This window comes from Anolis carolinensis, unplaced genomic scaffold (genome assembly GCF_035594765.1).
Source record: "Anolis carolinensis isolate JA03-04 unplaced genomic scaffold, rAnoCar3.1.pri scaffold_12, whole genome shotgun sequence".
Taxonomy (NCBI): domain Eukaryota; kingdom Metazoa; phylum Chordata; class Lepidosauria; order Squamata; family Dactyloidae; genus Anolis; species Anolis carolinensis.
The window spans coordinates 13,566,873-13,582,027 of NW_026943823.1; the positions used below are offsets into that span (position 1 = coordinate 13,566,873).

General features: G+C 41.4%; 1 protein-coding gene across 3 annotated transcripts in view; it reads right to left on the minus strand.

Moving 5' to 3' along the window:
- The window catches only part of ammecr1 (AMMECR nuclear protein 1), a 100,477-nt gene extending 92,744 nt beyond the window's left edge, over window positions 1-7,733 (minus strand). Inside the window, exon 1 of one of the 3 annotated variants that reach the window (XR_010001073.1) lies at window positions 7,411-7,730. Coding sequence is in view for 2 of the 3 variants with exons in the window: in XM_062964001.1 (XP_062820071.1) it covers window positions 7,411-7,609 (199 nt within the window). In the remaining variant the exon portion in view is untranslated. Of the gene's footprint in view, window positions 1-7,410 lie in introns of all 3 variants that reach the window. The other 2 variants (XM_062964001.1, XM_062964002.1) reach the window with 2 other exon arrangements.
- Window positions 7,734-15,155: the final 7,422 nt, after the last annotated feature.

Consider the following 15,155-nt stretch of genomic DNA (forward strand, 5'->3'; position numbering starts at 1 on the left):
TGTACAGGAGTACGACCCATTTGGCTGTCATTTTTGTGCAAGGATTGTGTCTGGTTCAGAGTTGCACAGGAGGGGTTCCAAAATGGTAATAATAATAATACACTCAGATATGTCTTGGCCACACAAATTCTGTTTTTTATCTGTGAAATAACCTATGTATTATTGTTCATCCCAACAGCTATACAGCTATACGTAACATCCAGCAATTGATTAAATAGATTTACGGTACTCCAAGAAACAGCATTTCAGCAAAGCATGGATACATAACTATGTCTTGGTTCTATCAACATGTCACTATTTGTCATGCATAGGAAACAACATTGCTGCTTACAAAGTTCTATTTTCTGCCCAAAATGTGCATTTTTCTCACACAGAAAGAGAATCAGCTTGAGTGTTAGACCAGGATTTGGAGTCTTAGAAACAAAGAAATGTAGCAATGACAAAAATGAAGAACACCTGCATTTAGTTCAATGCTGGAAGCAGATTGGCCCATGTTGTGCCATTGGGCATGTGCCTTGGCATTTACAAGACTACACTGACCATGGCCCATCTGTGTGTGCAAACTGCATGTGAACGTGCTCATATATAAATAGCAGATAATCCACTAGTGTGATGCATGCTTGTTCCATGTATCACTACAGCGTCCGGTACTACAAACCTAATAAACATATTAGCACCTGCTTCATATTCATACAGGCCTTGGGGCTATTTATAGTCATCAAGTATTATCATCAGCTTGGTTTTGTCTCTATAGTGCCAAATGCCAATGGGTTGAATGAGGCCTGAAACGGTGGCTTCTGCATGCTCTGGTGCTCTCTAGTGGTACGAATCAGAATGGTTTCTTCAATTTAGAATCAGAATCCTAGAATTTGAAGAGACTCCCAGGGCCAGTCCAATCCTCTTTTGCCAGACAGGAAGACTCAATCAAAGCCCTCCCAGCAGACAGCCATCCAGCCTCTGGTTAAAAAGCTCAAGAGAAGGGGATTCCATAGGACTCTCAGCAAGTCTATATTCCACTGTTGAATAGCTGATCAGGAAGTTCTTTCTGCCATTTAAATCCATTGCCCCATTGTATCCATTGATGCAGCATGAAATCACATTGGCTTTTTGAGCTGCTGCACCACACTCTTGGCTCGTGTTCAGCTTGTGTTCCACAAAGACTGCTTAGATCCTTTCCCCATGGACTGTTCTCAATCCAGGTGTCCTCCATCCTATTTCTGTGCATGCCAAAGTGCCGTTTCATACATTCCTCCCTGTTGAAATGCATTTCGATAGTTTTGGCTCAGGTCTCTAATTTGTCCTTTGTGTGCCTTCAAGCCATATGGGAGACCATAAGGCAAACCTGTCACAGGGCGCATCTACACTGTAGAATTAATGCAGTTTGACACCATTTTAACTGCCATGGTTCATGCAACGGAATCCTGAGATTTGTGGCTTGGTGAGGCTCCAGCACTCTTTGGCAGAGAAATCACAAGGCCTTATAAAACTGCAACTCCCATGATTCCATAGCATGAAGCTATGGCAGTTAAAGTGGGGCAACGGAGGGTTAATCGGGGTCAGATCCCAGACTGCAAGCTCCTTGGGACAGGGACCTGCCTCTCCTTGTTCTGCTACAAAGCAACATTTGCATTGACAATGCTATATTTAGAGTCTGTTATGCCAAGAAGTATGCCTGGTACCAACTTTATTGGCATTTTAGCATCTGGATAAGATGCCTTTTTTTGAGCCAAGCATTTCTAAGTGGCGAGCTGCTGCTTCGGTCAATTCCCACTGCAATTTTATTGTTTATTGAGTGTTTTATTGTTGACTGGCTTCTCTGCGTTCTTATTCCTTGCATCACAATGTTTTATGGTTGTCCCAGATAGCCTGATTGTTATTATTATTATCCAGAAATATGGATAAAAGATCTAATTACACTACTCTTCATTTGGAAACAGAGGCAAATAAATACAAATAAAATAAAGCTAAGCAGGAGTGCATCTACACTGCAGAATTAATGCACTTTGACTCCACTATACCTACTTGATGCTATGGAATCCTAGCAATTGTAGTTTGACAAGGATTTTAGCCCTTCCAAAAGTATAAATGCCTCGCCAAACTATAACTCCTATAAATTCCATATCATTGAGCCATAGCAGTTCAACTGATGTCAAACTGCAGTAATTCTACTGTGTAGACATGATGGCCAGAAATAATACCATATACATAAGCTGACTGGCACAACCTGGGGATCACAACCAGATACAGTAAAGACATCTGCCCTTGTGCTTTGCTACTCTGCTGCTGAATACGCATGCCCAGTGTGGAATACATCTCACCATGTTAAAACAGTGGATGTAGCTCTTATTGAGACATGTCGCATTATCACAGGATGCCTATGCCTTACACCACTGGAAAAACTATACTGGGTTGTTGTATGTTTTCCGGGCTGTATGGCCATGTTCTAGAAGTATTCTCTCCTAATGTTTCGCCCACATCTATGGCAGGCATCCTCAGAGGTTGTGAGATCTGTTGGAAACTAGGCAAGGAAGGTTTATATATATCTGTGGGAAGTCCAGGGTGAGGGAAGAACTCTTGTTAGTTGGTGGCCAGCGTGAACGTCAGAATGAGAAAACGTCTAGAACATGGCCATACAGCCTGGAAAACATACAACAACCCTGTGATCTTGGCCATGAAAGCCTTCGACAACACAAAAAACTAAACTGTTTGGATAGATTTTAATGCTTTTGCAAATCGCTTGTTTCCAAAAATTAACTTTTATATTTCTACTTGTTATTGATATGTTTCATCTGTGATATTTTGAAATGGTTGGAAGCCACCCTGAGTCTCATTACTGGAGTAAAGATGGTGTGTGTGTGTGTGTGTGTATATACACACACACACACACACACTCAATTAATAAATTGGCCTATGACTTTGTTGACCAGGATTCGAATCCCATGGAGTTTAGTGGGATATGCATTCGAAACACTTACAAGGCTCTTTTCCAGGACGCAGCCAGCTACCCTCTAACATTAATGCTTTGAGTCCCTAGAGCGCTATATAAATATGTTGTTGTTGTTGTTATTATTATTATTATTATTATTATTATTATTATTATTATTATTATTATTCTGTTTGATTCCACTTTAACTACCATGTATCAATGCTAAGTAGTCATCTTGAGCTTTCTTTGCTGTTGCCTCCCAGAATGCCATAGCATTGAGCAATGGCAGTTCAAGCAGTATCAAACTGTTTTAATTCTACAGTGTTAACGCACCCCAGTTTGTAAGTGCAAAATGATACCTGTACCTATAGTTTCACCTCATTCACACAGATATATGTATATACAGTAGAGTCTCACTTATCCAACGTTCTGGATTATCCAATGCATTTTTGTAGTCAATGTTTTCAATATATCGTGATATTTTGGTGCTAAATTCATAAATACAGTAATTACTACATAGCATTACTGCATATTGAACTACTTTTTCTGCCAAATTTGTTGTCTAACATGATGTTTTGGTGCTTCACTTGTAAAATCATAACCTAATTTGATGTTTAATAGGCTTTTCCTTAATGCCTCCTTATTATCCAACATATTCGCTTATCCAACATTCTGCCGGCCCGTTTATGTTGGATAAGTGAGACTCTACTGTATATGTGTGTGTGTGTGTGTATCACTAAAATCCTTTTGAAATGAATGTCTACCGGTATATATGTACACACACACACAAATATGAGAGTCATTCTCTCTATAGATATATTAAATAAATATAATCTATTTCAGTAGGGTTTACTATTGTCCATGATTTTCTGTTAAGAAACATATGTCCTGTGGATACTTAGGACACACTATATAATCCAAACCATGGAAAGCTTTTGAGACCAAAGATTTAGCAGTCAAGGTCTGGAATCAAATAGTATGACTGGCTTCCTTTCAGTTCCAATTTTCCAATTTTCCCCTTTAAGAGAAGCATAACACAAGCATATAACTACAAACCCGTGAGCCTTTTTTTCCTTTTAAAAATGAGGGAAAAAATCCCAATGGAGGCTGGTGATAAGATCAGAGTGGGTATGTTTAACTCTTTCTGCACCCACCTTTTTTTTCTCCTTTCTAACATGAGCATTATGTATGAAAGGCCAATTCGGAGCAAAAAATTGGTGGTCGGGAGAGGGTTAAGCACCCTTGCCTTCCCCTGCTGTTTTCCCCTTTTGATAAAATGGGATCCACTAGGATATTTTTAAAACCCCAGCCCAGACTGCCGAGAACTGAAAGCAAAATGGGAGACAGTAATGGGAGACAGCATCGTTGAGGAATATACAGAGCAGCTGATAACTGAGATGGCTGGCCTGTATATACAGTAGACTTTCAGTTAACCAAATCTCTCAAATAGTTACATAAAATTGTATGCTGCTATGTCCATTAATTTAATTTGCTTTGGATTCCTGTCTTTCAATATGAACAACAATACAGAATTTGTAGTATGCTATAATATGGCGTAGAGTATTTGTAAAAGTTACTATCAGGCAACTGGAAACTACATTGATCTGGCATGTATCAATTCCCATTGGTGATTGTACATCAGGCATGGGCAAACTTTGGCCCTCCAGGTGTTTTGGACTTCAACTCCCACAATTCCTAACAGCTGATAGGAAAAACTTGCTGATGGTAAAAACTGTTCAATAATGGAATATACCACCTCAGAGTTTCACAAACCTTCCTTCTCTTGAGGTTTTTAAACCGAGGTTAGATGACCATCTGTCGGGATGGCTTTTATTTATTTACTGTACTTATACTGCGCCCTTCTCACCCTCGAAGGGCGACTGAGGGTGGCTTACAAACTATGACAATAGTTCAATGCCAGATTCAAACCATAACAATATCAGTAAAACATAATATTATAAAACTATAAAAATACATATCATTTAAAATAGTCTTTCAAACGATGCAAGCATATCAAACGTATCACAGGTCTATCACTAACTGAGCTTTGAGAACCACATATGTGGGGCTGATCAGGGCAAATTGTAGGGGTGATAAGGATATATATATATATATATATATATATATATATATATATATATTCAGTTTTATCATATTTATTTCTGTATTATTATAAGTGTCTTATTTTAACTTGCTACATTGAGTATAATCAAGTCTTATCAAACCTTGAGGTTCAATACATTTATTGAACTGAGCTTTGTAAACATTGAACCAATTGCTTTGCCGTTCTTCCGTCATACTTATGGGTCATATTAATTCCCAAAGGCTTGCTTAAATCGCCAGGTCTTAAGATCCTACAAAATCTTAAATAGCAGAAGGGGGTTTGGACTGGATGGTCTTTGTGGTCTTTTTCAACCCTAGGCTTCTATGCTTCTGACAAAACAAAGTAGCCACACTGTTTGACACATAAAGCTCTAAACCAGAGGTCCTCAAACTTTTTAAGCAGTGAGCCGGTCCACAATCCTTCAGACTGTTGAGGGGCCGAATTATCATTTGAAAAAAAATACGAACAAATTCCTATGCACACTGCACATGTCTTATTTGTAGTGCAAAAAACAAAACAAAACCCAACAACAACAACAATGAAAGAAAAACACAATATTTAAAAATAAGAATAACCAACATAAACCTACTAGGATTTCAATGGGAAGTGTTGTCTTGCTTCTGGCCAATGAGATAGTAAAGTTAATTGGGATTGTTGTTGTTGTTGTTGTGTGCCTTCAAGTCATTTCAGACTTCGGGTGAGCCTAAGTCTAAAACTGAGGGCGGGGGCCAGATAAATGACCTTGGAGGGCCGCATCCAGCCCCCTGGCCTTAGTTTGGGGACCCCTGCTCTAAACGGTTCAGGCCCAGCTTACTTGTCTGAACATATCTCCCGCTACAACCCACCTCGTAGTCTAAGATCTTCAGGGAAGGCCCTGCTCTCGATCCCACCACCTTCGCAAGCGCGACTGGTGGGGATGAGAGGCAGGGCCTTCTCAGTGGTGGTCCCCGTCTGTGGAACGACCTCCCTAATGAGATCAGGCAGGCTCCCTCACTCCTATCCTTTCGTAAGCATCTCTAAATTTGGTGATAGGACCAGGCCTTTGAGCAATGGAAGCAGAACTAACTATAAAATGAAATTAGGATAAATAATGGACAGACCTGGATCTTGATTTGGAATGCCCCCTCGAATGTATATTTATATGGATCTTTTAACTAATGCTATCTATTTTAACTGTAATTGTTTTATATACAGTAGAGTCTCACTTATCCAACATAAATGGGCCGGCAGAACGTTGGATAAGTGAATATGTTGGATAATGAGGCATTAAGGAAAAGCCTATTAAACATTAAATTAGGTTATGATTTTACAAATTAAGCACCAAAACATCATGTTAAAAAGGTAAAGGTAAAGGTTTTCCCCTGATGGTAAGTCCAGTCTTGACCGACTCTGGGGATTGGTGCTCATCTCCATTTCTAAGCCGAAGAGCCGGCATTGTCCGTAGACACCTCCAAGGTCAGCATGACTTGCATGGAGCGCCGTTACCTATTTATCTATTCACATTTGCATGTTTTCGAACTGCTAGGTTGGCAGGAGCTGGGGCTAACAGCGGGCGCTCATTCCACTCCCGGGATTTGAACCTGGGACCTTTCGGTCTGCAAGTTCAGCAGCTCACGGCTTTAATACACTGCACCACTACCAGGGGCCCAAACATCATGTTATACAACAAATTTGACAGAAAAAGTAGTTCAATATGCAGTAATGCTATGTAGTAATTACTGTATTTACAAATTTAGCACCAAAATATCATGATGTATTGAAAACATTGACTACAAAAATGCGTTGGATAATCCAGAAAGTTCGATAAGCAAGTGTTGGATAAGTGAGACTCTACTGTATTATGTTTTATATTGGCTTGTTCAATGTCGAATGATGCTAATTGTAAGGCTGCCCTGAGTCCCCCCTCGGGGGTGAAAAAGGCCAAATATAAATGCTTGGAATAAATAAATATTGCCAACTCATTTTAGCAATTTAGAGTTTATCCCCGCGACCTGCTCTCCAAAATCCAATGCGATCACACAGCACAGAACTGGGGTGCAACCTTTAGGCATGCCGTGATACATTTGAGAAGGCCAGGAACACACCTTCAAGGATCTGTATGCAAGACCGAGAGCATCCTTGTACAAAGAAGGATGCCGAGTCCGACCTAACGCAACATGCTTTCCCCTGCTTTTCTTCCCTGGATGGCACAATGCGCATCACTGGTTTCTCGAAGGCGTAAAGGAGCAGCGATGGATGCTCGGTCTCTGCGTTACTTAACATGGGCTGAAAATGGAGCCTGCCATACCAACGGCTTTGGATGTGGAAGTGATGGAGGCACAGAGAAAGGAGGGGAAAGGGATGCTGAATCCATGTCCTGGGGACCAATAGATGGGCTTACCGTGCTGCGGCTGGCAGGCGATCCGTGTCTGGGGGCCCTCAATCCCACTCCCCAGGTTCTGGGAGGCTTGCTTGCAAGGCAGGTTCTCCTTGATGGGCTCGGTGCAGGAAAATGGAGAGATAAAGAGAAAGGAGCACAAGGTGCATGGCAAATAGCTGCAGTTCTTGAGCATGCTGCCTGCGTTGCCCTGAAGCTGCATCCGCAATCAATGAAGAGGAAGAGGAAGGGGGGGGGCAGGCACACCGAATAAGCGAGAGACCCGTCCCCCGCACACGCCCCCCTGCCAAGCTGCCAAAGGATGGGGACCTAAGCAAGGATGGCAGGAAGCCGGAGGAGGCAGAGGAATGGGAACCAAGGATGGGCTCTGGGAGGGAAATGGAAGTTCACACTAGTGACAGGAGGGCAGGCCGAAGAAGGTGTTCCCCCCCACGTCCCCCACTCATCCGGGCCACCTCCCCTTAACCCTTCAAGGCCCAGCTTGGAAGGAAAATGAAGACGTGGATGTGCGATGGATGTGCCGGAAGAGAGGAAACGCAGCACAGAGGCAGACGAGTGCCTTTCCTGCTGTTGATGGAGTGGAGATTTTAGCCACTTTAAGAGAGGAAAGGATATAAATAGATATTGGCATTGTACAAACGTAGAGTTGGAAGAGACCAACCAGTCCAACCCCATTCAATCATGTAGGAGAATACAATCCAAGTCCTCTTCACAGATGGCCACTCTGCCTCTGCTTAAAACCCCCCACCACATTCCCAGGCCCCTACTATATTGCCATATACATTCCAGATTACAGTAGAGTCTCGCTTATCCAACAAAAACGGGCCGGCAGAATGTTGGATAAGCGAATATGTTGGATAATAAGGAGAGATTAAGGAAAAGCCTATTAAACATCAAATTAGGTTATGGTTTTACTAATTAAGCACCAAAACAAATTTGTTATACAACAAATTTGACAGAAAAAGTAGTTCAATACGCAGTAATGCTATGTAGTAATTACTGTATCACCAAAATATCATGATGTATTGAAAACATTGACTACAAAAATGTGTTGGATAATCCAGAACGTTGGATAAGCGAGACTCTACTGTATATGATTTGAACTGGGTTGTATGGCAGTGTAGACTTATATAATCCAGTTCAAAGCAATGTGGATTATGTGTTGTCAAAGGCTTCCATGGCCAGAATCACTGGGTTGCTGTGTTTTTCCAGACTGTATGGCCATGTTCCAGAAGCAATTCTCTCCTGACATTTCACCCACATCTATGGCAGGCATCCTCAGAGTTTGTGAGGTCCGTTGGAAAATAAGCAGATCCTTCAAACCAACAGAAAAAGTATCTGTGTTTGCACCCACACTGTCAAATTAATGCACTTTGACACCACTTTAACTGCCATGGCACAAGGCTATGGGATCATGGGACTTGTAGTTCCACAAGGTTTTCTCTGCCAAAGGAGGAATCTCTTTAGATTTAATGCAATTTGACCCTATTTTACCTGCCATGTCTCGATGCTGTGGGAGATGTAGTTGTACAAGGTCCTTAGGCCTTTTCTACCAAATGGCCCTGGGGCCTCAGCAAACTACAAATCCCAGTAATCTATAGCCTTGAGCCATGGCAGTTCTAGTGATGTTGATCTACATTAGTCTCTGTTAAGAGAAAAAAGTGGCACATACATAAATATAGTAATACAACAACAACAACAACAACAACTAATAATAATAATAATAATAATAATAACAACGAAATCCAGAATATCTATCTTGTTTGCTGTGTCATACAATAATAATAATAATAATAATAATAATAATAATAATAATAATAATAAATGGCAATGAAATTTGAATTGTATCTTTTCTTCTGCATGTGCTACAAATACACAGTAATGTTTTTGTTGCTGCTGATTTTTAAATAATTGCTGGTTTTGTCAAATTTTGGGGTATTTTAGTGACAATATTGTGCTATGTTCTGGCATAGGAAGAGGTCCATGGGGGAAGTTACCAGGAGACACCAAAAATACCACTGCTTTGTGGATTGTGGACTGAGTTATACTGTATTTTACCACCCCTTTTTTGCCTTTAGTGAGATGACACACTGAATAGAGATGATGTGCCCTATTTCCTTAAAATAATCTGCTTCTGCCCCAGCGAACTGACATTCTGCAAAGGTTGGCACATTCTGGACCCTCTCCAAGGAGGTCTCTCCTTGGATTCTCAGTGGCTTGGTCACGAAAAGGGCCCTGAGCGAACAGCAAGTCAGCAAAAAATAAAAATAAAACCACATTTCGCTGCAAAACAGCTTCCAACTTTAGGTTGCTTTTCGTGATGATGATGCAGGGAGATTGCAGAGACCAGAATTAACACACCACAAAAGGAGAACTTCAGAGAGCTGTGTCAAGCATAGGATGGTTGTAGCTACCAATACTGTAATTTAATGAAGTTTGACACCACTTTAACTTCAATGACTCCAGGCTATGGAATCTGGGGAATTGTAGTTTTATAAGCCTACAACTTGTTAAATAATACAGGCGTCTCACCAAACTACAACTCCCAGGGACCCATAGCATCGAGCCATGGCGGTGAAAAGTGGTGCAAACTGCATTTACAATGTAGATGCATCCTGTACTGCTATTTTAATTGGGTTATCCTGAAACAATGTTTGATGCCCAGTGATAAATAAATCCTCCTTCTATCTTTATGAATGCAGGGTAAAACCTATATCAATACAATAGGGGTTTGTGTGTGTTGCATTATATGCAGTTACGATGTGCATTATATGTGTCTTTTTTATGCATTATATGCAGTTACGATGCATTATATGAGTCTACGGGCCATTCTATACAGCCATATAACCCAGAATATCAAGGCGGATAATTCATAATACCTGCTTTGAACTGGATATCTGAGTCCACACTGCCATATAATCCAGTTCCATGTGGATTTTATACAGCTGTGTGGAAGGGGCCTTAGGGTCACTATGAATTCAGGAAAGACTTAAAGGCAACTGGGGCCCTATCTACACTGTCCTGTAATGCAGTTTGAAACTACATTATATGGTCAGTGTGGAAGGGCCCTAAGACAAACTTATCACTGGGTTTTCTTTGCAAGTATGGTTCAGGGCTATTGGTTTCCTCTGAGGCTGAGAGAGAGAGAGAGACTTTGAGTTCCTATTCACCTTCTTAAAAAACAACAATACTGCAGTTTGACACCACTTTAAGCTGCCATTGGACTGATGCTATGGCATCCTGTGAGTTGTAGTTTGGTGAGGCACTAGCACTATTTGGAAGGGAAGACTAGAGGCCTTGTAATACTACAGTTTCCAGGATTTCTCCAGCATTGAGCCACGGCAATTTAAGTGGTGTCAAGTTGTATCCATTGTACGGTGTAGATACACCCTTGGAGATCTGAATACTTTTACGAGAGAGAGTATACAGTAGAGTCTCGCTTATCCAACCTTCACTTATCCAACCTTCTGGATTATCCAACACAGTCTGCCTTTTAGTAGTCAATGTTTTGTAGTCAATGTTTTCAATACATTGCAATGTTTTGGTGCTAAATTTGTATATACAGTAATTATTACATAATGTTACTGAGCATTGAACTGCTTTTTCTGTTGATTTGTTGTAAAACATGATATTTTGGTGCTTAATTTGTAAAATCATAACATAATTTGACACTTTTCCTTAATCCCTCCTTATTATCCAACATTTCCGCTTATCCAACGTTATGCCAGCCCATTTATGTTGAATAAGCAAGACTCTACTGTACTAGCTTGATAAGTTCCAGGGATGGGGATAGATCCAAGCCAATGGATGTCTTCTTTGCCCTTTGTTTGGTGTCATTTGCCATAAAAGCATGAGCTTGCAGTAATGCTGACTGCTTTCTCACCTTGAGATTGGACCAAACATCCTTTTCGATCCCTGCCATGGACCAGAAACGCTGCTCCGAGCAATAGCTTTGTAGAGGCTGGCAAATAAACAAATTCTCCTGGAATAGAAATAGATGAAAGATTTGGGGCAAGAGGAGGTGCATCTACTCTTGAGAATTAATGCGGTTCAACACCACTTCAAATGCCACAGCTCAATGCTATGGGATCATGGGAGTTGTAGTTTGTGGACCATCCACTCTCAGGCATGGTTCTGGATGCCAGTTGCTAGGTGGCAGCATTGTATAATAAACTCTAAGATCAAGCCCCTGGCTTTCTCTTTGGTTTTCATTGCGGAATTACCCAAAGTTACTGGAATTCAGAGGGGACAATATCTTAAAGGGACCAAATGATGGAAGCCAAACAGGGTCAACCCTGGATAGGGTTTGGATGGGAGTCTACTAATCCCAGGTGCTATAGGCTCTCTTTCAGAGGAAGGAACAGGCAAAACTACTTCTGAGTGGGCCTTGCCTAAGAAAACTCTATGAAATTCATGAGGTTCTCATCAGTCAACAGGTGATTCGAAGGTATCTACACATACATTATGAATAGGAGAGCCAACATGGTATAGTGGTTGAACTGGGAATCTAGGTTCAAATCCCTTCTTATCGATGACCTTGGATGAGTCACACTCTCTCAGTCTCAGAAGTAGATCTATATTTATATCTATCTATATCAGTGGTTCTCAACTTGGGGTCCCCAGATGTTTTTGGCCTACAACTCCCAGAAATCCCAGCCAGTTTACCAGCTGTTAGGATTTCTGGGAGTTGAAGGCCAAAAACCTCTGGGGACCCCATGTTTAGAACCACTGGTCTATATTTATTACATCTACATCTGCATCTGTATTATATCTATATCTACATCTACAACTCTGTCTAAAGTCAAAATACATTTGGATGTTGTAATACATATATCAGACCCAGGCATAGACATCCTGTAGAATAATCACAGGATGTCTTAAACCTACAGCTGTTGATAAACTCTGTAAGCTAGCTGGCATCACCCCTCACCTGATGTGCAATGGAAGGTTGAGGCCAACTGCAAGCAAAATAAGGTTGAACACTGTGAAAGCCACCCACTGTATGGCTATCAGCCTCCTCCTGAGGTCAAACATAAATTGACTTTCTGCATTCAACCTAATCTGACCTGTAGCAGGGAGTTCCACAGATCCAGAAAGAAGCTCTGCTGAACCAATCAATAAATGAATTGTGTGTTCCAACAGCAGCTTATAACATGTTTCCTTTTTGCCTCCCTCCCTATCCCAACAATGTAACTAATCCCTAATAAAAGTAACATTTTATTCTAACACTCCTTTCATAGTAGTTATTTTGTATCTTTCTGTGATGTCTCAGGTACCTTTGGCCCCTGATCCAGCAGCCATTGCGGATCAAAGTGAAGAGGTTTTGGTTTTTTTTTCCCACCGCAGCAAGATTCTATCCCTTTCCAGATGTCTCCTGTTGACATTGCAGAGTCAGAGCCAATTAGGAATGCCCTTGAAATGTTGCCGGCTCTTCCCGGATCTCCGGGGAGTTTAGAATTTGATAGAAGGGCTACTTTCCAAACAGATTGCTCTCGAAGACAAAATTTAAGGAGAAGTGTGAGATTAGCGGAGTGAGGAGATTGTGGCTAAGCCAGTTCTCCTGGGAAGAATTGGGGAGGCAGGCATCTGGCGTCTCGTTGTTAGCAGCTTGTTCTCTTGGGAACTTTTGGGGAGTCACGCACCTGCTTGGGGGAAGCTTTTGGACTTCAATAAAAGTTCTGTGCAGAGAATCTCTGTTGCGGTGTCAACTGGACTTCTAACGGAAGAATACATCGTCTCTTGATCCTGTGCTTCTAAGCGGCCCGTTGGCGCGCTTACTCTCGAGTAGACCGGGCGTAGCAGCTCGTCCCTTGCCAAGTTTGGACTGCGTTTCAGATCCACCACGAATTGCCTTGCCTTGCCTTGAACCCTGGTTCTGGACTATTATTCAAGTGCCATTTACTTTCCGGGCCCAATTCAAGGTGCAGGTTATCACCTACAAAGCCCCAAACGGTTTGGGACCCTTAGAGACCGCATCTCCCCCTACGAACCCGCACGTTCTCTTCGCTCGTCGGGGGAGGCCCTTCTCTCGCTCCCACCACCCTCGCAGTCGTGGTTGGTGGGGACGAGAGAGAGGGCCTTCTCCATCGTGGCCCCCCGGCTTTGGAACTCTCTTCCTAGAGAGATCAGGCAGGCCCCTACCCTCCTCTCCTTTCGTAGGAGCTTAAAAACCTGGCTCTTCCAAAAGGCCTTTGATACCTAATTTGATGTTGGACTGATCCATCTGCCCAGTTTATAATAGCCCCCATTTCGAGATGTTGCCAATGCTATTTTGCACTTTATTGTCCATTTCTACCGGCACATTCTGTTCTGGATTTTATGAATTAGTCTCCTGTTTTAATATTGTATGTTTTTCGTATGCTTCTTGCCGATTTTAACAATTGTTTTATTGCTATTGATGTTTTACTGGTATAATTGTTTTATAGTCGTGTTACTGATGTTGATTGTTTTATCGGGCTAGCCCCATGTAAGCCGCCCCGAGTCCCTTCGGGGAGATGGGGCGGGGTATAAAAATATAGTTATTATTATTATTATTACTTTCCTAAGGAACTTTGCTCCTTTCCCCACTCAAACTTCCAATAGGTTTGAGTGTGTTTCGGTTATTAGATTTTGGACTTTGGACTCTAATATTGGACATGTAACTTTCATTCTTTGGACTAATTCTGATTTCTTCTAAAAGGTCAACTGTTTGACTATCTACTCTGCTTATATTTGTTGAAAACTTTTATTGCTTTAATAAAGATATTAGATTGTATATTGGCCTCCATGTTGGTTCCCAGTGTTCGCGCTGCCTAGGGGTGTTACACTTTCCTTGACTCTGGCACGGGAACCTTTCCTTTCTTATTAATAACCTCCCAAAGTGTTTCCCCTCCCTTCTCAACCACATTTGGTACACACATCCATATAGATGGGAGTTGTACTTCGGCCACATCCAGAGACCCACATGAATCCCACCTTTGATGGATCTCAACCCAGTTTAGTACATCTAGAATTTTCCATCTTCAATTACAGTATCATGCAAGGGTGCCGCTATACTGCCGGATTAATGCAGTTTGACTACTTTGGGTGAGTTCCTGGCAGTTTCCTTCCGACTTGCATTAGCATTTGAAGCTATTGTCTTCTTTTGCTTTGTCTCCCAGCATGGAGTTTCTTTGGATTGTTTGTGCAGCTATGTTTTCAGAAACAAACCAAAATAAAAACACACTTCCAGACCTTTCCCTTTTTTCCTTTCTCTTTCTTTGCGGGGAGGGGAATGGATCTGATTTTGCCTTTCCTCCCAGAAGCATAAATGCAGCCAAAGAAACAAAACCTCCAATCAGTCCAAATTCTGCTTCTTTTTTTTTTGCAGCGGATGGCAAACAGAGATAAACAAGGAAAAGCCAAATCAAATACATACTTTTGTTAAGTGTAAGGGGAGCCGATCTTCTGGAATGTCCAAGTGTGTTCTTTTCAACTTTTTAACACACAATTCCTCCCATTTCCTTGTAAAGTCAAGCTTTCCACACTGATGAACGAAATTGTTTCATGTATTTGTCCTATGCATTGAAAAGGCTCAGCAAAACATAAAAGGAAAGGAGTGATGTCAGAGATAAAGATGTCTTGTTTTGCTGGGAAAACACTTAGTACGTTGTATTTTTTTTTTGACAAAAGGAATATTCTCAATGCTGTTTGCAGACCTGAAAAAGGTGAAAGGTCCATGAATCCCTATGATAAATGGCTTAGGGATTTGGGAAAGAGAATGGTTTGGA